The 27,490-nt window shown below is 39.7% G+C and overlaps 2 protein-coding genes across 5 annotated transcripts in view; both read right to left on the bottom strand.

Annotated features, from left to right (window-relative positions):
- The window catches only part of DICER1 (dicer 1, ribonuclease III), a 72,911-nt gene extending 60,986 nt beyond the window's left edge, over positions 1-11,925 (bottom strand). For 2 of the 3 annotated variants that reach the window (XM_030481497.2, XM_030481502.2), the window contains exon 1: positions 11,617-11,817. The gene's annotated coding sequence lies outside the window, so the exon portion shown is untranslated. Of the gene's footprint in view, positions 1-11,616; positions 11,818-11,848 lie in introns of those variants that run through there. The other variant, XM_030481500.2, reaches the window with a different exon arrangement.
- Positions 11,926-22,262: 10,337 nt separating this feature from the next.
- Positions 22,263-27,490, bottom strand: part of CLMN (calmin) — a 76,855-nt gene continuing 71,627 nt past the window's right edge. For both annotated transcript variants that reach the window (XM_030483829.1, XM_030483830.1), the window contains exon 13: positions 22,263-26,741. In XM_030483829.1, the coding sequence (XP_030339689.1) occupies positions 26,588-26,741 (154 nt within the window). In that variant the 3' untranslated portion in view covers positions 22,263-26,587. The remainder of the gene's footprint in view (positions 26,742-27,490) is intronic.

Here is a 27,490-nt window from a genome sequence, read left to right as displayed (position 1 = left end):
ATCAAAAAATAGATAATATGAAGCAAAGAATTCTGTCCTAGTCTTACCACATCAGTTGTAGTTTGAACAGAAGTTGTCAATGCCTAATTGACAAAAAATAATCTAATTACCAGAAGCATAACAGCAGTCATTTTACAGGTTGCTTGACTGCAGCAACATTAAACAGTCAACATCAAGCAACCATCAGCAAAAACTCAGAGGTGTTTTACTGTTTCATTATTTCTGAGTTTTCAGAAAAAAAATGCAGTCAGATTCTGTGAAGTCTTCCTGACAGCTGGAACAGCAGAACCTGGACTATCTCCCCTTTCTGCTGGTGTCCTAAGCTTCTGCTCTGGATACATTAAGTTGCTACAGAAATCCTGGTGATTAATCAAAACAAAAAAAAAAAAAAAAAAAAAAAAAAAAAAAGAGTGAAAAAACCAGAAAAGAAAAAGGAAAACAACAAAACAAAAACTCAAACTGGGAAATGATAGGAGAATCAGATAAGCAGAAGAACACATCTCCACCATTTTGAATTTGAGAAAAGAAAAATAAGATTCACACACAATCTTACGCAGTTATCACCATATCATTCTTCCAATCTGGGCAGCTCTGCAGGCACTTTAAATACTTTCACTTAGCGATGAGAACTGGATTAGGAGTACTTTCTTTCCCTCATTTATCCTCGCATTACCTTGCAGATGACCAATTCCAGCAGGCCAGACTGACTATGTAGTTCTCCAGAGGTCAATCAAACCCAGACTCTCTGAAGAGATGCATAAAGCAGCACAGAAGGGGACGGAGCAGAGCAGCTCTAATGAATAGGTAGCCTGTTAGGCAGGATCAGAAGAAACACTGCCAGCATTTAAATGACAAAGAACTCTATCTAGTTATGAGGCAATCAAAGGAAAGGAGCAAGCTTCTAGAAGTAAACCAGAAAAACATGAAGGCAATAAAAATCTTGGAAAATTTGAGATACTTCTGCTTAAAAAAAGGCAAACAAAAAAAAAAAAAAAAACCCAAAACTTACTAAAAATCTTGAGACCAAATAATTGAGTTTTAAAGTGGGGGAATAATCAAGCATTTTAAGGAAAATTACCATTAACACCCCAATACAGCAAGCCTGATTAGAGCAAAAGCATTAACACTCCACGTTTCTTATATGGCTAACCTTTCTATCAGTTAGAAATATTTTGGTTTGAAGTTTTCTTTAGAAACAAGTGCTTCCATGTTGATATTATTTACCTTGATTTACAACTACCAAATACAGGCATGTGATTAATTAGGAGGGTAATGTCACAGCCATTATTAACATTCAAGTAATTACACGATTTAGCTTATTAACTGGTATATTCCATTATGTAGTATAATTTTTCCCCTACTTATTATGCATATTATGGTGTCTTTGGAAAGAATTTACAACTCAATGAATGCAAACATATCTTAAAGTTATAATAATAATTAAAACTTTAAATTATGCAAAATAAATATTTAAATAAAACTGGCTTTCAATTTCATTGACTAATCATTTGCTTTTATCAGCTAATGAGCTGCCTTATTTGAGTAGGCATAAACAGATGTACTGAGATGCCTGAAGAGGCCGTAATTGATTGGTATGACGTTCAGAATGATTTAAGCAGAGTACATGCCTACCTAACTTTCAACAGAGATCTGAACGATTTCCCATTTCTTCCTCAGCACTTCTTTCTCAGCCCTGTACAGGAATCTCCCACTTCTCTTTAGTTAACAGATGAATAACAATACCTTTCTTACACAACAAAAATCAAAAATAGTATTTCTAGGAAAACTGCATAGGTAGCTTTCACCTTTTTAAAGACTGAATAGACAGATACTTACTGAAGGACAGATACAATTCCAACACTCAAAAAAACCTTTCATTTTTTCCATAACTACATGCAATTCATTCAAAATTGGCCATTTTCATAATTTACAATTCAAGCTACTTCAGCATCTTTCAAACACATACTAAAACTAAGGGGGGGGGGGGGGAATCAAATTAAACCAAAACAAATCCCAGGCTATTAAGTCTAGGACTTTAAGACTTGTAATATAAAAATAGTTCTGAAATAAAATTTTAAAGGTATATTGAAGTAATTAAAGTTTGACTTTGCTGCAAAGACAAGAGCTTAGAGAAAGTGAGACTAACCAACTAAGGCAATGAAGTTCACTCAAAAAGTAAAAGTGCATTAAAAAGTTAAGTGTGTTACGGGCAAGCTGTCACTGAAAGAGCGACCTTATTACTTCTCTCTAGTAGGAGAGGATTAAACACAGAGCATATGCAGAGTGCTAACATACCATAATTTCACCAGACTAGCATTTCATTTTAGCACTCTCAAGTATGCTCATCAAAATCTGTGTCTGGCTACACAAACTTTCCCAAAATAATCACAGAAGAATATGATCTCTGGTATAGACAAAATACAGAACAAGTGGTTTGTATTTTACCACTTTTCTTTCACTTCCACTCAGCAGTGAGACAAAATGCTGTATCATAAAGGCTCCCAGATCACAGCTTAACATGCATTTAATATGGCATTGCTGTACACAAACGAGCATCACTCTTACTCACCCTTCGAACTACGTGCTGCCCCAAACCCTTTCTTATGCTGACACAACTGTTCCCAGGTAATTTGTGACATCTTTTGACAGACTGTAACAGAATAACGAAATCGCACAGAATAAAATTGTTTCTTAGACTAATTAGTCTCCTTAATCCACTTTACCACACAATTTCAGAAATGCTTGCACCAATAAGGCTTAACAACAAATACCACTACCTGGGGATACGCAGGTATTCTCCTTCTAGGCAGAAATGCCATCTAAAATGCATGTCAAACTACCACCGAGATACAGCTTATGCACCTTGAATGCCTAAAAGGAAGAAGGATTTACTATTTGGAGTAGTATCTCCACGATCACATCTGTCCTAAATAGAATATGAATATTTTATATTAAACTTTTCTGCATTTCTAATTAACCCTCTAGACAGTATCATAGTACTAAGTGCAAATACTCCTGCATTAAGTATTGGCTATTATTTCATATGAAAATTATGCATCTGTCAACTAATATTCCTAGCAGTATGCCTGTAAATTGAAACTTGTAAATAGTGTTTATCCCATAAATCCAATGAGATACAAAAGTTTAGCCTGCACTTTAAGTGCTGAACTCATAACACTGAAAGGCACATTGTTTACCTTTTGGATATTCTTGCTCAAAGATTTCATATGTCTTAACTGTACTACTACCTTTCAATTACATGTTTTAATAAAAATCACAGTCAATTATCGCCATAAAATCAAGTTTCACCTACTGGAAAAAAACCACAGTATGGAAAATTTGCATAGCCTAACCCCATCCCCAGTTCTATTCTGAAGGCCCATTTATTGCGTGGGAAGAAACAGAACCTTGCTGAAGTTGGGGAAAAAAGAAAAATCATAAAGTTTTCCTGATTTACAAAATTGTCTTGCCTCTCAACTAGTCCAACTTGTTACTTATGAACTTCCCACATAATTATTTAAAGACATCTGTTATGGATAGTGTGGGGTCCTAAAGCTTTGAAGCTTTGATTTCAAATTAAGGATTACAAATCTCTACCACACTGGTGGTAAATAAACTTCAAAGTTCTTTGTTTTTATTTTAGATTTTCTTTGGGCATGTGGTCTGCTGGTTTGGGGTTTTTTGGTTGGTTGTTTTGTTGTTGGGTTTTGTTTTTTTTTTAAATCAGGACAGTGATTTGCCCTTCCCTTACTGAAGCCTAAACACTGTTTTCAATAGCTTTTAAAGCTAATAAAAGCATGCCTGAGACCTTGAACACGATTACCAAAGAAACCACCCCATCGCTTTCAGAATAGAAAGCTGGACAGAGGAAAACTTTTTTTTTTTTTTTAAGGTTATTAGTAATATAATCAAATGCAAATCAAAGCCTATCTTGGAACACATAATCACTATATTTGAGGAAGCCTAGAAAAGATGTCCTAAGATTTTAGGCAGTTTCTTGCACAGCTCCCTAATTATGGAGTCACGACTATGAATTATCGCTAGATAAAAATGAGAGGTTTTAAACGAGGCATAACTTCAGATCTGAACTTCCCAAGCTAAGAGCTAGAGCCTAAGTGTTCCACCTTCATTACTGCACTCTGATGGTTGTTACCTTTGTTAAAAAGCTGTTAAAACCTCAGAATAGCACTAACTAAAGAAATGTAGTTATATCCAATTGCATTTTTATTCCATTTTCACAACACACCATAAGCTTTTCCTCCTCCCCCTCCCTCGCTTTGGTTCATATCCTTGATTTACCACAGCCGATTTTCATATACAAAACCAAAAGATTACTGTAATAATATACTTGTTTATAACAGCAGGTATTAAAAATAAGTAAAAAAGTAGAAGGTTGAGAAAAATATAAAGCAACTGTTTCAATTAATAGGCGAGAAGAGAAACAAATATTCATAAAGGAAGACAATCAAGTGGAAAGTAGGATTTGGGGATTAGATTTTATGAGACTGCAGATCCAATCCCACCGCAACCTAGTGCTAGATGAAGTAACCCCACTCTCACTGCTCCTTCCCTTCTCTAAACAGCTTTGACAGTTGTCTGACTCTTTGGGAGAGAGAGAGTTCAGCACACTAACAAGTGTTATGGATTTTTTTTTTTCTTGACCTAAACAAGTTTTCTGCAAGCAGAATTGAACAGTTGATGGGGATCAGATGAGCATTGGCAGGCATGAGGACATAGTTGTCATCCATTCTGACAGTCACTAGACTGCCTACATTACAGAAAACAAGCAAATTGGATTCGAAGGGGTTTTGACTGTCACTCAAAACCAGAGACCAGCTTCTCCTCTCTATTGCCAACTGTTGCTGAACTGTGTTACACTAATGACAATAAACCTAAATATTCCACAAACAAAACTTCTTGCTGTCTAGTCCAAATAGTCCAAAACTATTTGAAAGCAGCAAAAGTAAACACCTAGTGGCAGCAGACAGCAGTAACAGGATGGATGGATAAAAGATTTTAAAAACTGTTAATAGTTGGCAGTCAATGCATACATTAGTAGCATTATTGGCATGCTACTCAAAATGCTTGCCAGAAAGCAGCACCTGCTTCATCATCATGCCAGTCACTACATGCCTTAAAATCACCCAGCAATTCCTTGTAGACCCTCATCCACTGAGATAATAACCGGACAGTAGACAGTTTTAAGAAGTCATGAATTTTGTCACTGAAAATTCACCTTCTATTCAGTTCAAGCGACATAATCTTAAGACCACCATTTTCCAGACAATTTAGTATTAATCAGGCAGGTTTCACTTCTCAACTTCTACATGGCAGAGCATTAACAATGCAAAGATTACCATAGCGAAAATTACTCCTCTCCTGGAAGTTGACCATGTCTTTCTAAAACTGAAGGAGCTAATAAAAGTATTTGGCATTCTTCCAGTCTTTTTTCAATGAACTACTTCAAGATAAAAATGCAGGCCTACATTGCCCATTACCTTCATTAGACCTACACCTTCTCCAGAGCTTTGTCACCTGTCACAGCTCAAGCTCTTCCCTCTCAAATCCTTCAGTAGATGGTATAGACACACTTCTTCAGAGGAAGATTTCACTAAATCGCGGTCTTTCTGATTACACAGTAAACAAATCAACCAACCTATTCAGCATATAAACCTACAGACTTGAATACCTAAGTATATATTTTTTTTATTTATAACTTTTAAAGTACACAAACAGACATCTGCTTCTTCTATCAGTTACAGCTCGCTATGCTGCTTTAGTGTCAGAACAAGTCAAATTGGGAGGCTGATGCTGACAGAGTTCAAAATCCTTTGGAAACAATGAAGAATGGAACACCCCTCTGCCCATTTCACAAATAGTAAAAAACCTGTAAGGCAGTCCATGGGAATTTGTTTAATTTTCATAAGCTAACAAAAAAAGCAGACCTTGCTTACAGTAACTATAAAAATAATGTGAAAGAGAGAAGGATAATCCCATGGCTCTTAGAAATATTCTTCTGTCACTTTCCTCTTGCAGTCTCTGCCATTCATGCTATTCACCGAACTGGTAGAACACACTCATTTCCTAGGGCCATTTTTTCCTCTTGTTTTACCTCACAGAAACAGGAAAGCGTAAGTAGCAAGAAGAATAAATGAAGATTACAAACCCATCTTCCTGGGGACTCATAGAGCATACAGGAGAGGTTCAAACCTATGTTAGACAATAATGAAACATGATCTTCAGTAACTGGAAAGGGGGAAGGTCATGTCTGTCTTTCACAACAATAACCACCAAAAAAAAAAAAAAAAAAAATTTCTACAGACCTCATATCACTTTTTAATAACTTTACCTAAAAAATTCACAATATATGCATTTAACTTTAGTGAAAAGATGGCAAAAGCTTGTGGGTCACTGAAAAATCAGAGGCCAAAGCTTTTAGTTGTATTTCTAAGCACTTCTTTTTCACTTTGTGTCCTCTTTCAAAAACAAAAGCCTACTAGCCATTGACCATGAAGGTAGCAAGGCAGACAGGTTTGTCTGCTCAGAAATACAAAGCTTAAGAGATGAACTAAAAGTCTTACTCGAAATGGGTCACAGGCACTAATATCCTGATCAAAGACGATCAAATACAATTAGTGTACCTGTATCAAATACAACCAATGTACAATCAAAAACAATCAATACCAATTCATAAAGCCACAATTAATAAGCCAGTATAAATACAACTCAATGTCTTAATGTACAGAGACAGAATATAAACATCTAAAAAGCGTCTGTGATTTAAGCACTTGAAAATTAAAGGAGGGAGTGAAAATAGAGAGATCCCTGAGTTAACTTGCCAAAAATCAGTGAGAGAAGTCAGGTCTTCTGAATCCTAGACAATGACCTAACCACTAGATCACCTCTAGAAGTTTTTACTATCGAGTACAAAGCAACTTCATCTTTAGGTATGTAAGCTTTGTTCATTTCTTCTTGAACAAGAAAATACAGAGGCAAAGTCATCATAAAAAGCAAGTAACAGTTGCAAGAAAGCTGTAAGAAACTTGATCTACATCAGAAACAAAGTAGACTTTGCAAACAAAAGAACTAAACATGAATTGCAAAGTTAGCCAGCCCAGACATGCTTGCATAGCCAAATCATCTCAATGGAGTCAAACAAATTAACTTTAAAAAGCAAGCTGCATTTGCCTGACTTCCTAAGGTAAAGAAATTTATGCTACGAATAAGGGGGCAGGTCTAAAACTCCAAACCATAATTAAAATATTAAGAAAATAGTTAAAAAAGAAAAAAAAAAAATCTAAATTTTTAAGGAGACTGCTTTTTTTAACCACTACCTACCTATTAGCGTCTCTGCTGAGAAAAAGGCTGCTACATGGCTTGACAACTTAGGAGGAATCAGATTCCAAAAGAGGAGACTGGCACTGGAAACTGGGTTTTAATAAAAGGCTTTTTGGTTTCCATGTTTTGTTGGTTTGGTTTTTTTGTTGTTTTCTTTACAAATGAAAACACAAGATGGTATTGATGAGCAACTTAAAATAAAACAAACAAAAAAACCCCCCAAAAATCCCAATGCCTGCTAAAATAGTCCCAACCTGACTATCACTGTTTCCAGCAACCAGTCCTCAAGCCAGCAGTCACTCTGCTGCACCTTATAAATGCACACTTACTCAGTGAATCTAAAGGAACTGATCATTTATGAAGAGCAACAGAAGATGCAAAACACAGGTAGAAACTGATCATGCCAAGTTAAACGCCACAACTACTGAGCAAAAGAGCAGAGCAAACCAAGTTTTTCTACAATACTGTAACATATTAGCAAGGATCAATGCTTTTGGTTCTTTTTCCGGGACTGAAAAGTAACATTTGTGCCAACAGAAACAAGGATCCCGGATTCATGAGAGGTTTGCATTTCAGAAAAAGCCATCTCAAACGGTACTGAAGTCTCCTAGATTCAGGAGTATTTATGCAAGAAGTTGGAGAATATTGCTCTTCCTTCTTTTCCCACCTCAGAAGGGCATTTCAACACCTCCAGCTATGCAACAATGCAAGTAAATTCATAGACAGTAGTTTCAGTTATCTGCTTCATTACTCCAAAAGCTGCAGGAATTTGAAGTTGACCAATGTCAGGAAAATCTACTTAACTAATGCAATCTGCAATATAGAGCAGAAATAAAATGGGAATTTGAGGTGTACTGCTCAACATTCAAACTTGAAAAAATAATGACATTAATAGGTAAGGCATGCAAGAACTACCAAAACCAAGAGTTCACCCAATACAGTATCATGGCACACATTAAAGCGGGCACTGCCTCGTCCTGTGCATTAAGTCTTTTAGAGTGGTTATTTTAACTACATTTCTACATTCACCTCATCCCCCCAAATCATCAACACAATCCGAACACCAAAAGTTGAAATCCCTACCAAAGGCTGAAGTAACTTCAGCTGAAAAATAAACTTCTAGTTTTTACTATATATCAGGTTTTTTCTCTTCTGGTTTATCACAAGACATATGGAAGTCATGAAAGGTTAAAGGATGAAGATGCCTGTATGGTGTAAAGAAAAATCATGCCTTCTCTACTCCAATCACTTAGCCTTCAGGGTAGAGTGTTCTAAAAGCATACTGCACACAACTATAGAGAAGCTCCCATTCCATACAATACTATAAATATACTTTCTTTAAAGGGAGCCACTTTGGGGGGGGGAGGAGGGGGGGATAAAAGAAAAAATAAAAAGATCGAAATTTCTGTGCTATCAGTCAGAAGATATTGCTGTTGAACCTATGAAGGTGATGGGATATGGATGGTCAGTGGTTACACAGCCAGGCATTAGGACATAAGAACTATCTCACTGTCCTGCCAACAACCTATCAAGCTGAGTATGCTCCCTAGTTTGTACCACCTACATGAGAGGAAAAAAACCCACCCTAGGTTTCCTCAGAGAGAATTAGAGAATGAGGGAACAACCCATCACAAAGAATGTTTTGATGTTCTATGTGCTGCCTGATCAACCAGATTATGCCCTGAAATAAAACTCCTGTCTGTAGTCTTAGCACTTCCTATAATGCTTGTCATTCCTAAAGTGTACAATCCTTTTCAAAAATCTTCCTGAACTCTTGCTCTCACTTATATTCTACAGCTTATCTGAAGAGAAATCAAGAGTGCTTCAACTCCAAGTTCTCCACATTAATTTTACTAAATGGGCCCTTGGTCTTTGAAGAGCAATACACATTTTTGTATTCGGTTTTGCTAGTAATTTGCATTCAGTTACAGATCAGTGCATATTCAGCCTGTTCATACTGAAAGTGAACATGAGTGGAGATACCGAGACTACCATCTGTGCTAAAGCAACTTTGTGCAATCCATTAACTTTTCTGAAAAACAGGAAAAGTACTTTACAAATTCCTGAAGTGGGAAATAAGAAACATCTATGGAGTACACAAAAACCATGACAACAGATTTCTGAACTGCAGGTTCTGCTTTTCCTCTTCTTGTAGGCTACAGAAGATCAAAGTATTTCTCAAAAAAAAAAAACCACCAAAAAAAACCCAACACAAAACACCAAACAAAAGAAAAAAAAAAACCAAACAAAAAACCCAAAACACAACAGTGTAACTTCTATAAAAATATTAGTGTTATGTTATCTCAGACAAAATAATTTTCTAGCTTGTTGGCTTCCCTCTGACAGCAACCAATGGGGCACATGTATGAAGGAGTATAATATGAAGGAGCAAGCAGGAATACCTTCCACTGACCAGTCCCCATGATGTTTGCTGAGTCTGAGAAGATCCTCCTGTGTTTGATAGGCTCTCATGATTTTTCCTACAAATTAATTGTTTCAACTTCCTTATAAACTTCTGGCACTCCCAACATGCTGCAGCACCAGGTGTTTTAGTTACACATGGTGTAAAGGAGCATCTCATTTGTTTTGAATCTGTCTGTTATCCCTCCACTGGTACCTCTTTCTCTGGGTGAAAAGCACTAGCCAATTTTTTGTCTATTTTTCTTTTAGCCTAATACAACTTTTTTTGAGGTAGAAGAGAGGTAAAGGGAAAATATCCAAACTGCATTTAGTATTAAACACACGGCCCCAGAAAGGATTCATACTGTGGCATACTGATGCCACTTTCTTCTCGCACAATCACCTCTGATTATCCAATTTTTGACTGCCGAGTACCGAGCTGCCGCTTTCACGGAACTGTATCACCAAGGTTCTTTCATGAACTGCAGTAGCTAATTCAGAGTTCAGCACTTCTGAATAAATATGTATTTTGTTAATCCCATGGATTAATAAATAACAAAGTAACAATCCAATGATTATACATGTAAAAGCATCTTCTAGCTGAAAACTTCTAGTAACATCTTCAAAGCTTATTTAACCACGGCATACCTTGTAGACACAGACAATGGGAAAGACCCTCTTAAGGAAAGAATTTAGCTGAGTAATTATGGCATAATAGAAGTCAGTTTCCATTTGTATCTATATCAACCTATTAGAACACACACCACCCAACCTACTGAACATACACATGCAGTTGCACTTCAACAGAGCATCCAAAATGCCTTATTAAAAAGTGTAAAAACAGTGTAAACTGAGTGTCTGCAAAACTAATTGTTCAGAATTTTCATTTTGTTTTATTTCTCTAAATGATGTTATCATCTCCCAACCTACACACTTTCACCCCTTGAGCCCATCACATAAGTTGAAGTTCTTCACCAAAAAGACTCAAAACTGTTCATCTGAACTGCCAATCATCCTCCAGACTTTTATCAAAGTTAACTGAAAAAGTTAACTAAGAGTCTCACTTTTTTTAAACAGTAATATCTGGTTAATGATAATACACAAAAACTATCCTTTTTTTTTTCTTTTCCAGATGTACCACAATCCATTTTGTATTCATTTGTGGCTTTTTGATTACCTAACACAGCAACAAACTCCAGTGCAAAAATCCTAATCTTTGTAACCTTATGTTTTTCAAGGTAAGGCCACACAGCAAAAGATCTGACTTAATCACGCCGCCACTATATGTTTTTCACCCCATGCACTGCCTTCATTTAAACTGGAAGAGGACGGAAAGGAGGCAAAGAGAAGAGCTTAGAGTTTCCTACACCGCTTTTAACGTGAGCACTGCAGAGTGGAAACTCTTTTGCTACCCTGCACGGCTTTCCCCAGCCTACCACGACACGGCAGAAGGGCTCCAGAGCCCCCCGGCCCCGGGAGGCCCGGTGCCGGCCTCCCGAGCGCTCGCCTCGGTGTGGCTCCGGCGCGGTTGCCCGGGGGCGCAGAGCCAGAGGAGACAAAGCCGAGAGGGGCCGGAGCGCAGCCCCCGCCGCCGCCTCACACGCGGGGCCCGGGCCCTGCCGGCGCGGGGACCAGCGGGAAGTTGCCAAGGCCGAGCCCGGAGGCCGGTGCTGGCGGCCCCGGGACCCGCGGGGACAAGGACGGAGGCAGGGCAGATCTAACCGGGTTCAGACGGCGGGCGGGCGAGGAGGGAGCTACCGCCGCCATCCCAGCCCGCTCGGCAGCAGCGCCGTGGCTGCGGGAGCTCCGACACCCGCGCGTAGCAGCCATGCAGCTCCCAGGGCGAGAGGCAGGCGCGCCCGGGCCGCCATCTCCTACCTGCTCGGACGGGACCCAGCCCGGCGCTTCCCCGCACTACAGGCCGCGTCTCATTGTGCTGCTGCTGCTGCCGCCGCCGCCGCCGCCATTTCACCGCCGCCACCGCCTCACTCCCCCCAACTGTCAGGTTCCTCCATTCACCTGGGCCCGGGACAGCCTCCTCCCCCTCCCTTCCCCCTGCGCTGCCGGCCCTACGCAAACGGAGCACCTCCCCCACCCCTCCCACTCATACCAACGGAGGCCGCCCAGCGCCCGCAACGCAAGCCCGTTCCGAGAATTCCACCCTGCGCAGCTCACACACTCCACATCCCCACGCTATGAAAGGAACCAGACGATTGGTGGCAAAAGCCGGGTAAAAGGTGAAAGGTTCATAAAGCAGCCAATGACATAGCGGGATACAGCCAAGGCCGGGGATCCGCCGGGTGGTCCAGAGGCTCACGTGCGTGCGCGCTCCCTTCCCCCCGCCGGAGGACTGCCAGGCTCTCGGGCCCCGGCGCTGCCCCCGCGCACGCGCTGGGGCGGGTCTCGCGCGCGCGGGAGCGGCGGGCGGCAGAGCTGAGGCGGCTGCGGCGGCGGCACCCGCCATCTTGGGGGGCGGATAGGCCGGCGGGTGAGGCGGGGTGTGGAGTTGCCGAGGCAGCCTCCAGGGCAGCGCTCTTCCCACGGAGGTAAGAGCGAATGGGGCTGCCCTACCGTGAGGCTTCAGGCAAGCCCTAGGAGAAAGGCGATCCTTTTGGCAGCATCTGGGCAGAACCCTGCTCTCTCATCACTGTGTAACAAGATCCCACCTTTCCATACTTGCAGGCGGTCATTTCCATCAAGAATGCCCTTCCTGCCAAAGGCAAAGTGCTTCTTTTCCACCAGGGAGCTGGCACCCTGAGCCCTTGCTGGCGGTAAGCCCATAAGGTGGAAGAGAAGGCTTTGTGCAGACTTCATAGCAGCCTTCCAGTATCTGAAGGGGGCCTACAAGGATACTGGAGAGGGACATTTCATCAGGGACTGTAGTGATAGAACAAGTGGTAATGGGTTTAAGCTTAAACAGGGGAAGTTCAGGTTAGATATAAGGAAGAAGTTCTTTACTGTGAGGGTGGTGAGACACTGGAACAGGTTGCCCAAGGAAGTTGTGAATGCTCCATCCCTGGCAGTGTTCAAGGCCAGGTTGGACAGAGCCTTGGGTGACATGGTTTAGTACAAGGTGTCCCTGCCCATGGCCTAGGGGTTGGAACTAGATGATCTTAAGGTCCTTTCCAACACTAACCGTTCTGTGATTCTATGAAAAAAGGACCGCTGGAGGTGGTTGAGTTTATGTGTGCTCCCTAAGCAGCATCTGCTTTTGCCATTGCTTAGGGCAGGTTGTTGACTAGCTGGAGCACTGGTCTCACTCCAGTTTCTTGTCAACACTCTTGTTTAAGTGACGTTCCTAGCTTCTACTACTGGGGGGTTTGTTTTGGTCTTTTTTTTTAAGTGCCCAGATTAAACAGCTGACGTAGGGTAACTCTTCTCTGCTATCAAACCCTTCAGCCACAGATGAACTGAAGGGAAATATGTGGTGCCAAAACAAGGCAACGTAATTCTCTTATGCCTCTAATGCTGCCATTTTCCAGCTTTTATTTTCATTATAACTGGCGTAAAAGTCTAGAAGCCATGTCTTTAGAAAACTGGAGCAATGCAAGACAATGAGAAGGGTCTTACAAGACTGCCATACTATGCCTGATGTAGAAGAAGGTTCAGTTGTAAGTGTGAAGAACTCGTCACTAAGGTAGGACATAGGGCTGGAGTGAATCAGTTTATAAGAACTAGCACATGTGGAAGTACCTTACAGGGTTTTTTTAATTCCAAACTCAGTTAATTCTAATTCCATCATTCCCACCTCCCATGGCATCACCTACCAACATCATTCTCTTTGTGACTGGTGAGAAGACGAAACCCTTCTCACAGAGATGTAGCTAATAACAAAACCTGCAGGCTTGCTTACTGCATGGCATAGATCCATAGCCACAGCCTGGACCAGAGAGATGCTGTGGGCAAGCAATGAAATGGGTAATTCTTGAAAATTCAAATGCGGAGTTTGAAATCACATATGAAAGTTGAGTCATCTACCTGCACTTGTGCAGGGCATTTGTCAGTGTCCCGCACAACGTCCTTGTCTCTAAACTGGGGAGGAATGGATTTGATGGGTAGGCCACTCGGTGGATAAGGAATTGGCTTGATGGTCACATTCAGAGAATTGTGGACAATGATTTGATACCCAAGTGAGACCAGTGATAAGCAGTGTCCCTTAGGGGTCGGTATTGGGACTGGCCCTTTGTCAGCAACATGGACAGTGGGATTGAGTGCGCCCTCAACAAGTTTGCCGACGACACCAAGCTGTGTTGTGCAATTGATACACTGGAGGAAAGGGATGCCATCCAGAGGGACCTTGACACGCTTGTGAGGTGGGCCGATGCCAACCTTATGAAGTTCAACAAGGCCAAGTGCAAGGTCCTACACCTGGGTCAGGACAATCCCAGGCACAGCTACAGGTTGGGTGGAGAAGAGATTCAGAGCAGCCCTGCAGAAAAGGACTTGGGGGTGTTGGTCGATGAGAAACTGAACATGAGCCGGCTTCAGTGTGCGCTTGCAGCCCAGAAAGCCAACCGTATGCTGGGCTGCATCAAAAGAAGTGTGAGCAGCAGGTCAAAGGAAGTGATCCTGCCCCTCTACTCTGCTCTCATGAGACCCCACCTTCAATGCTGCATCCAGCTCTGGGGCCCCCGGCATAAGAAAGACATGGACCTGTTGGAACAAGTCCAGAGGAGTCCACAAAGATGATCGGAGGGCTGGAGCACCTCTTCTATGAACATAGGCTGAGAGAGCCGGGCTTGTTCAGCCCGGAGAAGAGGAGGCTCCGGGGACATCTTAGAACAGCCTTCCAGTACCTAAAGGGGACCTATAAGAAATCTGGAGAGGGATTTTTTTATAAGGGCATGTAGTGATAGGACAAGGGGAATGGCTTTAAGCTGATGGAAGGAAGATTTAGATTAGACATTAGGAAGAAATTCTTTACTATGAGGGTGATGAGGCACTGCAACAGGTTCCCCAGAGAAGTTGTGGATGTTCCCTCCTTGGAGGTGTTTAAGGCCAGGTTGGACGCGGCTTTGAGCAGCCTGATCTGGTGGGAGGTGTCCCTGCCCATAGCAGGAGGGTTGGAACTGGGTGATCTTTAAGGTCCCTTCCAGCTCAAACCATTCTATGATTCTATTACTGTGTGAGAGTCCCTTGGCCTAGTGTAAGTCCTGATGGATCATCAGAGAGCTGAAAGCAATAATCACATCCCCAAATAAATGGCAGTTTTATGGAACCAGAGAGGAATCATTCACCTGAATATCTACCTGTCAGTTACAGTAGTGGTGGAGCACAAAATTGCTGCTTCATCCTGAAGGGCTGCATTTGGAAGCGACCACGAAAAAACTGCATCTGATTGAAATCACCCTGTTCTTCAATGCATTACACTCACCTTTTGCAATGTCAGTATATGTCAGTGTCAGTGTTTGGCTCTTCATATTATCCTGTTACTTGCTATGGAGGGGTCACATAAACTTGGACAAGGACCGGTGATCATCCTTGTTGCCCAATAAGGAGGAAGACTATGACCATAAATGCAATGCAAGGCCACTTCTGGCCAGGCACTCCCCTTTTAAGCTGTGCTGAAGACAGTGTGTATGCAACAGAAGATCTGCCACCATAGGTCCAGCCTCCCTCATTCCTCTGCTCTCTGTCAGGGACTTAGTGTCTTCCTTCATATAACTGTGCCTACAAAATCAGTATGAGATAAAGCTAAGCAGAGCACTCCGGGGTTCGTTTAAACCAACCTTAGTAAAATTATTAAAGGTGATATGGAGGCCTAGGGTATTATCAAATTAAGTGTTTTCTTGGCTCAAACTTCTGTTGCTATTTAGAGCATGTCTTCTGTAACGTTCATGTTGTTAAATATTACAGCATTAGGTATTTTTATAGCATTGAAGGGGTATCCTTCTGGTTTTTATGCATGGAAGAATAATTATATCCTGTGACAAAAGCTTTGGAAGAGGAGCAGCTGTTCAGTCTTATCCAGTGGGAGCTGTCAGAACATCTGGGTCCATTTTTCCAATTTTTGCGGAAGTACTGAAGGAAATTGGCATTCTTGATTTTTCTAACATAAAATAGAGCAGAGAGAAACCCTCCCTAATCCTCTGCAGGCCATGATTAAATAATGAATTTTATCCAATTCAAGTAGGTTCAAAGAGAAGGCAAGCAGAATACCTAAAACACAGAAAACAAAACACACAAATGCCAGGAGAATTCTGCAAGTTATTTTCATATATAAAAAAAGGGTATCTTTCTCCACAGCTACTTCCTCCTTGAGCCTGCCTGCTGACAGGAGTTTTTGATTTAAAAGCACGGTTAGGATAAAATTTGTGCTGTTCCTTATTATTCTATCACCACTATCCTCTCTCCATTATAAGAAAGGGGTAGTTTATGTCCTATACTTGTATAATGACAGCTAAGCCTCAGAGTTTAAGCCCAAATAAAAAAATTGACATGTTGATTTCACAAATTTCTTACAAAGATTTTTAAAGTAAGATGAAGTCATCAATGTGATACACAACTCAAAAAAATGCACATATTTCACACTGCTTGGCATTCAGTGTTTGGTAAAAACCACAAACCAAAGCAAACAGGCTGTTGGATGAAAAGAATAGAATAGCCCAACTAATTAAAATCCAGAACAGAATAAGTAATAATGTAACAAATTACAGCTTTCCCCATATTTTTAGTACTGGAAATACTGATGTTTTACTCTATGGGATAACTGTGTAAAGGCAACAAGAAAGCAGAGACATTTATCTCCCCTTAAAAAAAAAAAAAATCCTATCAGGAATAGGTGGGTGTGTTATGTGTGTGTGTGTTCTGGTTTTTGGAGTTTTTTTCCTGTTGGATAAAAAAAAAAAAAAAAAATATCCCTTTGGGTTAGAAAAGAGGAAATTGCAACTAAAGGAAAATAAATCACTGTGTTACAAGTAGTTGTCTTTTTTCATGCTACAGAACTGTGTAATCATGCCAGTGGAGACCGGGCTGTGTGCCTTTTGGCTCTACACATCTCATCAGGTTCTAAAATGGACGCTGAAGAGATTCCTTCCCGTGGGACGATGGTGACCTCTATTGTTCTCTCCTTTTGGTACCAGCCATGATGCCACTTTGTCATTGCATCACACACTATTTCAGTAATGCATTTGGAAACGAGCTGGCAGTTACCAAGAAGATAGGGGCTGGAGTGTTGCGTTCACGTGTCTGGCCAAGAAAGGATGTGTCTATTCTGCACTCCACTTGAGAAAATTTAACTTGAGACTTCTCTCAGACAGCCCCTCGTCTGGCTACCAGATTTTCAGTTCATAGCTGTGAATTGCTGCAGAAAAGAGCAGTTGCAAACATTTGAAACCACAGTGCTAATAATAACACCTGCAATGTATTATGAGAAAAAGGTGCCAGTATGATTTTAGAGGAGGAAGTTGGAAGAAGGAAAGAAAAAGCCTATTTTGAAAAGATTGCATTCCTAAAACTGGAGCTTAGATTTTAAACAGGTGTTAGGTTGCACAAACGTTTTTTACCCCCACCTATTTTAAAGGGGTTTTGGCTTTCACACTTCAGTGACCCAGACTTCATAACTCCAAGTAAGGGTGTTTTCCCTGGTGCAAGAGAAACTAAAATATTTTTAATTGCTTTAGCGTTGGGGGGTGGGGATGGGTAGGGGATGGTGTTGACTTCTTTAAACTGCTGGTGTACCTTTTAAAATCAGTATAAAAAATGGGATATCAACTCATTCTCTTCCTATGCAGAGACACGGCATTGGTGACAAATGCCTAAAAAAAGTGTTGCTGTGCCTGACTGTGGAAAGCCATTGCTTTGCAGAAGCATAACTGTGAATGTCTTTCCATCCATCACTGACTTAAGCAAGTCATGTAACTTCTGCATTTCACAAGCAGCTGCAATGACACAGTGCAAAAGATCTATCATACAATAATTAACGAGAGTTCCCAATGTCCTTGAAATACACACTTTTTTAATGCTCCTTTTTGCCTGAGAACTAAGAAATACCACTTTGCAATGTCTAGATGTACTTAGCTGTTTTATTTATGCTGATTCTTGCTAACATGCAGAAAATACATATCAGCAAAGTGATAAATCAGTTCCCCAGGGTACAGATCATCCATAAAAAAGTAATGCGAAAATAACCAATTCAAAGTATTTACAGCAGATGGAGCTATAAATTCTGCTTTGATCCTATGTTACATGGTACTCCAAGGTAAGGCGTATGGTTTGGCAAGGACAGAGAACTGCCAGTGGTGCCTTCTAACCAAGGAGTGGAGTTAGGCACTAGAAGGCATTTCATAAATGTATTGTAATTAACTTCTGGAAATAATCATTGTAACACCAATAGAAACAGCAGCTTAAGAGTATTGCTGTATATTGGATCTTAATAGAAATCACCACTCAAGTCTAAGGCTTCATTATATCTGCCCAGCGATTCGAAGGAACTCCTGTTCCTGCTGGCTTTTGTTTACTGATCATGTAAAATAAGCCCTGAAGTGAGAATAAAGGTTTCAGTACACACTGCCAACCAGAATATGTGTGCAATGTCCATGGGTGATCCTTGGAAGGTCTGGGCTCCTGCACAACCAAAGTGTGCAGACTGGGTACACACACCGGCATATGGTTCCTTATCTGAAATGAACACCATGCTTATCTTACTGCTGCCACGATCCAGATGGGTATGTTTCCTATGCTGCATCTGCATCTTCTCTAAGCTACAAAAATTGTGTTTACGCAGCAAGAGAGATTGTTTTTGCAGTTTCTATCAGAATGACTTTTATCCCAGTGCCGTTAAAAGAAATCAAGTCCAACAATTACTATCTTACTGTGTTTGAATTTGAACTAAAGTTTGGATTCCATACGCTTGTAAAAGCTTACTTTACGCCCATGTTCTGAGCTGAACCATCTTGCATATTTAACTTCACTCCCCACAGTCCACCTGCAAATTCCTAATCACAGCATCAGCTGCAAAAAATTAACCAAAATAAAAAAAATAAATTAAAAAATCACAACCTTTTTATTCTCCACTTAAGTGTCACTCATGACACCAGTAAAAGTAACTGGTCTAAAACTGTATCTAGAAACTTTAAAAATACAGTAATGAAGAAGTGGTAGATGCCCCGCCTATGGAAGCATTGAAGGTCAGGTTGGACGCGCCTCTGAGCAACCTGATGTAATGGAAGGTATCCCTGCTTATTGCGGGGGGGTGGACAAGATGACTTTTTGTGGTCCTTCCAACTCAAAGCCTTCCATGATTCTGTAACTCCGTAAGTCAGCATTGCTAACAGGACTGGACCCAAATATCCCGAATTCTTAACAGCGTTATAAATATTCTCTTAACACCTACAAGGATTAGGTGTGGGAGAGGATGGTCCAACAGGCAGGCACCAGCTACTCCAGGGGTTGTGAGAAATACGTTCAAAGCATGTGAGGTGGTTTGATTTTGTAGAAGGAACAGAACATTTACAATTCCTAAAGCGTGATGCCCACCAAACTTTTAGAGAAGAAGCACTCCTCGTCCATTCCCCACATACTATCTTCTTTCTCTGTGTTTATCCAGTTTAGATCTATTTTTCATCATCATGGGGCTCACTCTGAACTGCATTGCATCTCTGTTGTACTTCATTTTCTCATACACTGCAAGGGAATTAAGGTGTAGGGGGAAGGACATAGTAAATATGAATCAGTACTGCACTAGTAATTTACTAATCCACAAGTCTAAACATTTATGTAGAAACAGGCCAGATAAACTGCATTGTAAGAACAGTCAATAATTAAGCATAACTGGTTTTGTAAGCTTTCCCATGGCTTGCCTTTATAATGCCAATTTCTAGGCATCAGTAAATTAATAAATCTTCACCTTTATAAAAATTTAAAATTAATTCTGTTTGTTGTCTGGAATAAAAGTTTAGATTCTTCCCAAAATTAAAAGTCACTTTTTGGGTAGGTGGGGAAACAATGCACTTTATGAATTTGCTGTGTTTATGTACTGAGACCTTCTCAGCTAAAAAGTGAGAAATATTTCTGGGCATGAAAATGAATTAAAAAAACCCCAAAACCATAATACAACAACAATTTATTATTATATTATTAATAATATTTTTTATTTTTTAAATAAGAACTAAATGGTGATCTCTCCTGAACTGTTTGAAGATATTTTCTTGGGAAGAAAAGGACAAAAGCACAGATAACAGATTGTATACAGGAAGCCTGTCCATTTATTTCAAAATTGGAGATTCTATAAAATAAATTGGAACTATTCACTAGTAAATACTATTCTTATTATGGCGTAACAGTTTCTAAAAACATTTTCGTTTCTAGTGTACCAACTATACAGAAGAATATATTTCTTTCTCACAAAAATTAGCTTTCAGCAACAAAGTGCAAACATTCAATATATACCACTGACTGAAAGCATTCAGAAGAAATGTATTTGAAAGTACATTAAAATGCATCTCCTTCAGTATATCTTTTGGTACCACTCAAATCCTCCCAGTATTTGTTCTCATTTAAATAACCATCATTCTTCACCACTTGCCAAAGAGAAACATTCATTTTAAATACCACATTCCTTCCTTACGAATTATTTCTCCAGGATAAAAAGTCCCTCATTAACTCTTCAGCAAACTAGCACTCTCCAAATTACATTTTAAACTGGAGAACTTCAACAACAAGGGTAAAAAAGTTTATTCAGCTTTTTATACAGCAGAATACAATAGCACAAAGTGGTATGCCTACCAAAATATGTTTTGTCTAAGACAAAAGAAGTTGAATTTTTTATTACAATAAAAATATACTTATTTGACCTGTGTAAGTTATTTGACATAAGAAAGTGACTGCATTATTTCTCTCAAAAAAAAAATGAGCAGCATAGAATTTGAAAGTTACTTGATTTATCTAAGTAAACAGTGGTGATTTTCTCTTACAGTTTTAATAATGGCCATGGATCAGGATCTCCCTGTACAAATTGGTCCTTGGACACAGAGCAAATCTATTCCATGAATCCAGGAGATTCCAGGAAGGCCCAGTGAAAGTAATGAAACTACTTGGGGAATAAAATATTACCTGAATTAATACAGCAGTGAGGGCAGGATCAAGCCTTTCTTGGAATGGTAGGTTTTAGTATTTCTCACCTAGGTAAAATTATTTTTATTGTTCCTTCTAACCTTTTCGTGACGAAAGAAGTATATTGATCACTCAAGGGCCTATTTCATGTTCAGAGACATTCACCTCATGGTTAGAAAATAACACAGGTCTCATTTTCCAATATCAGCAGTAGCAGCTGCCTGGAAAGGAGTCATCAAAAGTGCCACTGAGGTGGAAGGAAGTTTCCCATGTCTAATATTTAGAGGAGGAAAGAAATATTTTGATGTTCCACAATTACAGTTATGATAACCCTGAAATGGACATGGCACTTGAAAATAAAAGGGTTAATTTTTCACCCTTTGTTAGCTCTGGAGTCATGTCAAGCAAGCCATCCCATTCAGAATATGACTTTTCCAAATCATTTAATATACATCTACCTCCCATCCTCCTGCATGAATAGCTTCATGATCTTGGGGTGGCATGGGTGGGAACAAGCCATACTGCAAGTCCTGTTTAGGTACAAACCTGAAACGTAAACAATCCTAAGCTGGGCAGCTGTAAATTAGTGTTATCACTGGTATGCTGAGGGGAAGAATTTGATGTTATTTACCTGACAAAAAACTGCAGAGTGTGGAAATAACAAAGCTTTAGGGTTTTTTACTTCTATTGAGGTCCACTACCTATGAGTTCAATGGAAAACAGCAAGCAACCTATTATCAGGGTAAGAGCTTTCAGCTGTAGAGGTCTGGGAACTTCAACAGCCACATCCCAGCCTCTGACCTCACCCTCGTCTTCCAGCCATCTGTTCCCTGTGGCTGTTCTCTTAATCAAAAATGGAAGTAGATGGTAACTTGCTAAAAGAAAGAGAGGGTTGATCCTGCAGAATTTAGGCAAACAAATGCTATGTGCATACTGGGGTTAACTGAAGTCAGTGGGTGTGTACATTGGATTTGAGGGGATCCTGTGCTAAGGGCAATGCAGAGGCTACAGGTACCTCCTGGCCTGTGTGATCAACCTCAGTTTAAGTCCCCTCGAGGCCAGATCCTGTAGTGTGTGCTTAGCACACAGATGTATTGCATTGACTTCCACAGAAGTAGAGGAGCTGAATGCATCACTGGATGCATTCAAGTCTGCACTTGGCAAGAAGGGACTCTAAGTACTTAAAGCTAGCGTAAGTGATAATGCACTATTATAACTATTATGTTATTAGACGGCTGAGTATGATACCAAATACACTGGTCAAATTAATCTTTTAAAGGTCTGATTCTGTGGGGATTGGTGCAGAAAACCCTAAAAAAAAAATTACTGGGTATTGCATGGTACCCCTGTAAACTCAATGGAGCACTACTTGGATAAAGAAGTTACAGTCAGTCTGCTGAGCTGGAGTAAACTGAGAGTCTCCAGAAGATGTAGAGGATTTAAGTGTATTTAGACATCAAATTACCAACATGTAGAAATTTCAGCCTCAGGAAGTTTTAATGGAAGAAAGTAGCTTAATCACTCAGTATACTTTGCAACTGTAGCTGAAAGTTTAACATCACAAAATAACATATTGCTATGCAGCTTTAAGAATCACACAATCGTATTCAATCATTTCCCACATTTTTGAAGTCTACTGTTCATTACAAACTCTTCTCCAGTTTGCAGTTCCAGTTTTCAAATGGATGACACAACCGATACATAGCTTAATGTTCATTCTCACGAGTTGTAATTAATAAATAATCATATCACATACATAGAATTTTACAGGTACTCTTAAAATGGTTTTACAGTTCTATTAAATATATAGATAAAATAATCACTGCTATATAAAAAAATCATTTTTAAACAGCTGAACTCTCAAGCTTTGCATAAAATTCTGTAGACACATTCATTACAATCTAGAAACTCAATAAAAATACATTTTAGAGCTCAACCATCAAAAATATTCATGGCATTGAAAAGTGATTGTCATTTTTTACTGTACTCTGTGCTTGCCCTATCTTCGCACTGATCATTTCCTACAATTTGGCAAAGGCTGTGTTCAATTTTTTGTAAATTATGTGACTGTTTAACTAATTTCTTCAACTCTAAGACATCTGTCGCATAAATTTTTAGCAGGGTTCTGTCTTCAATAGCACATTTTCCTTGCAGTTCCAATAAAATCACAATAAAACATTTTGCAGTTAAGTTACATGACTACAATAACATTGAACCATCCACCATAGTTCCTTCTCAGTCTTTAATGGCACTTCTGTGAACACAATCCTTTATCCAGTGATCCTCAAGCACTTCCTGACACTTACACTTCACAATACTCTGCTACTCACACATTTCCTCAACAACAATGGATTTTAGAAACAGTCTTAACAGATCAGTACCCTTGTGTATCTGAATTTGATGCTAAATCAAAATACCAAATGCAGTCAGTTCAAGTTTAGCATTTTTCAAAAACCCAGGCAAAAATTCAGGAAAAACTTCTTATTCAGACATATCTTATGGAAAATGGATAGATGATGGATCATCCACCAGCCTTTAAAACCTCCACTACTTCAAGCCAGCCCTCTAGCCAGCAAGTTAAAATAGGCTTTGCCATAGTGAATGCTTCACAATCAGGCTTTTAGACTGTAAGCTCATAACAGGACATGAAGTTCAACAACAAGCAATGTTTTCAGAATAGGGCACTTGCACTGAGGGCTTGGATCTTGCACTGTGGAAGAGATGCAGGCTTACAAGTCAATGTAAGTGGGGGAAGCTGCTGTTTATGCAGATGCCATTTCTGGCAGTGCCAAGTAATGGCAAAACTCCTGAAGAGTACAGTCTCTTCTTACGCACAGCTGACCATACCAGTATAATACATTTTAACTCTTTATCCTGGATATTTTTACCCATGGGACAGCTGAGTAAGGCTCACTGCCTCTGTTATAGCAAAAACATAAACAACCAACCCCAAATATGGAAAGCAACTTTCAGTCCAAATTGTGGACCAATTTAGTATTTTATCATCTATTTTGTATGGAAGAAACAATCTCCATTTCTTAATGGGATAGGCTGGAAAATGTATGTGAGTTTAAGCACTGGGAGAGATGATGATCAAGAGAATTGCTGGATGCTGTTTGACATTTAAACTGCTCATTTCGCTGTTTCAGTCACTGTTCATCAGTGGGAGGTAAGAAAGAAAACGGTGGTGTTTCTCCCTCTTGGAAGAAAATACTGTGTAATGAAATTGCCAGCATCAGTGCATTCCCATTCACTTTTCCATTCTTTATGGATGTCAGTTGTTCAGATGAGACAGCCAAAGACCACCTCATTCTGATTCATTTTCATAGGAGGAAGAAGACAGAAGGGAGCTTACTTGATTGAACTTTGATAGCTGTAAAGCTCTACGAAGAGTCTGTTATCTAACCCCAGATAATCTCTGCTGAAGACTAAGAAACATGGAAGAACCAGAGAGGCTCAGAAAGAAGAACAAAGGCTCAGAAAAGTTGACATAGAAGAAACGAGCCTTTGAAGAGTGGCAAATAATGAAGAGCTGTCAATGCTTTTGCTCCAAACTAATGTACGTTGCTACTTGCTGCTATTAAATAGCTGCCATACCTCAGCCTGGTGTTCACTGGTTTTCAGGATAAGGATATAAAGTTTCTTGTATTAGGTTTTATTCTTTCAGAGAAAAAGCACTAGCCCTTCAATGTTATATTTTAGCCTACTTCAAGAAAGCATCTTGAAAAATTCTAAAAAGGTTTTCTTTTGGAAGAAAGTACCACTGTCTTCATCAACAAGCACAAGCAGGTTCATGCATTACAAAATCAGATGATTCAAAATAGTGAACATTTTCATCAGCAAAATGAAAGGCTGGTTTTTTTACTTATGTTGATTTACACTGAATTAAGTTGGGAAGTTTGGATCTCCCTCACCAAGCACAAAAAATCTTATTTTTATCTCTAGTCAACAGTGACAGGACAAAATAGGAAAGATCTGTTTTCTGTTGACTAAAGAGGATTGGAATTTTATCTTCAGTGTTCAAGATCTCCTGCCATGCACTGCTGCTATTGAATTCTAACTTGGAAGAAAAATCCCAGGGAAACAAAAAGCTTATAAAGAACAACGAAGTGTGATGGACAGTTAGGATTACCCCAGCAGGTAACTACAAACAGATTTTAAATACCTGCAAATAAATTGCTATATAGTCTGATGTGTCCTAATCCCAGGTACTATTAGCTGAAAACTAAGCCAGGGCAGAGATACACCTTATGCTAAAACAAAATATGTAAAACGCCTACTCATGTGTTCTAACTTTCTCACAGTGTAAATTATGAAACCCCTTGTTTTATGAAGCACATTGCAGTCAACCTAATGAATTTTCAGGTGGAAGCAGCAACATGATGTAGTCTCATAAAGCACACTATGAAACTAAAAATGTGCTGATGCAAAACAGTGACCTCGCTGCAAGTCACACAGAGAAAAGTTACTGCTATTAAACTGAATTTGAAAACTTCCCTTTTATCCTGTAATTCATGGGTATGCCTTCTCTGGCAAAAATACTAAATCAAATATCCTACAGTGATTATTGATGTGGACAAAAATCACAAGATGCAGAACTGGCTCAACGGTGTCTATGGACAAGCCACAGGAGTCTATTCAATTGCATTAGAAAGTCAATACCAGCTGTCAACATCTCTCTGTATTTAGTTTTACGTATGTCGGGGTTTTTTTCTCTATTGACTTGGGCACTTAAAGGATATTTCTAATCCTTTTACCATGCACTTGTGCCTTAACAGTAGCCTCAGCAAATTAGGTTACCTATTATTTTTTGTATCTTAAAAAAAGAGAAATCTTCACATATCTGGTAAATAAAAGCAGCAGAGAAAAGGAAGTAGAAGCAGCCTCAGAAGAAGTGAGTTACTTAAATAAAAAAGAACCCAAAACAAACACCCCCCCCAACCAACAAAAAAACCCAACCAAACCCCATGTTATCTGTTCCTGATAAAATTATTAAGCTTCTTGAACATCCTTCCAAAGATGGCCACCATCAGTAACATACAAAACATATTTCTTCAGGTATTCTCTACAGAAGTTTCTGGGCAAAGATTTCCCATATGATCCCTCCTAAGAAGCAGCTAGCATGTATGTTCTTCACACTTCTCTACACCCAACTTATTCCTGCAAATTACACATTACAGAAGGATCAGGGTAAAAATTAATTTAAATCCTAAAAACCCAAACTCCCCTACCCAAATAAAACCCTTAACCTGATTTTGTCGCTCCACTGGATTGTCATTGGAATTGTAATCAATTCTTGGGGTGTGTTCCACCACCTGCAGCTCTGCTCTGCCTCTTGCTTTCTCAAAGAATTCCATGTAAAACATGAAAAAACATTTCTATGCAGGTGGGCTGATTCATGGGCAAGTCAACACCACCCCTCTTCCACAGCTGTCAGGCCCTATATAAGCAAATGAAGCCAGAAGAATCATTTTTGAAGACTAGAGCTCTGAATTGCTTATATTTCTACTGATAATTACCTGGTTTTATTTAGCATCTTATAAAGCAAGGCACAAATGTACAAAATTGCGTCTACTAAATCAGGTAATTTTTATATATATTTACACAATTATCATAATATAAAATGTGCTGAGACACTGTCATAGCACAACAGTAGAGGAATTGAGGACAACCTGATAATAAACACAAATACCAGGTCCTACATTTCTGTTTGTGCTTCACCTGAAGGAACATATTCATATGCAGATACGCAAAGCAATCCAGCCACCATCCGTTACTTCTCTACACATCATAGAGATCAAACTTTGTTGCTAAGAAGCTGTGGAAGGAGTAAAAGGCAGTAGGCCAGCACCCAGAAGAAAATGATGAAGTAGAATAGCTCTGGCTGCTCAACAATTGTAATTTCATGAGTTGGTGCTGGAGTCTCACTTGCTTCCAAGTCCTTTTTCTTCCTGAAAACAGAAGAGAATTTGGTAAGAGGCAGGAAAAAGATGAAAAAAACCCCTCACTGTTAATATTTAGTGTAAAGATCAGAGGCTGACTAAAAGACAGCACTTTAATGAACCATTTCAACGTAGTCAGTTGGAGCCCAAGTTAGACTAGGAAGTGCATAATGGGCATTAGCAGTGTGTTCCCTTAGGAGCCAATGTACATAGCCATTAATCCTCTGAAAACTCCGGACAAATTCTCAGGTAGTTTAAATACATGCTGTTACAGTACAGTTGTTTGATCTGAGGTGATTTCCATCAGTCAAAAAGATGCCCTTTTATATTCAGAACAGTAAACACAGCTGCAGGCAACACATACCACACTTTCAAAATTTTACTCATACACTGTATCTGACTTGATACACTTTCCCGAAATCATCTACTTTCAGAGCTTCTCATGTCAGACACCAGAACATTTAGAAAATAAAAAAAATTAAGGCTTCTAGAAACCAACTAGCAGTTGGGGTTTTGTAGGACACATCCAGAATTCCAGCTTTCCAAAATTCCAGCTGCGATTCCTAAGGACAAAGTCTGATGGACTCTGGCAGCCCATGGAGCTCTCATGAAGACAAGAAAAGGACTTATTTAAAAAAGCACAAGATGGTACACTCATTTTATGATTTTGTAATACTATATGGATCACCCTCTGGTAGACTTTTTGTAAATCATCTTTTGGAAAAAACTGCTTTTTGGCCTGTTTTATTGAGTCCTTT

This window comes from Strigops habroptila, chromosome 4, assembly GCF_004027225.2.
Source record: "Strigops habroptila isolate Jane chromosome 4, bStrHab1.2.pri, whole genome shotgun sequence".
In the NCBI taxonomy this organism is placed as follows: domain Eukaryota; kingdom Metazoa; phylum Chordata; class Aves; order Psittaciformes; family Psittacidae; genus Strigops; species Strigops habroptila.
The sequence above is the reverse complement of the archived record's forward strand: the minus strand, read 5'-3'. Positions and strand labels throughout refer to the sequence as shown.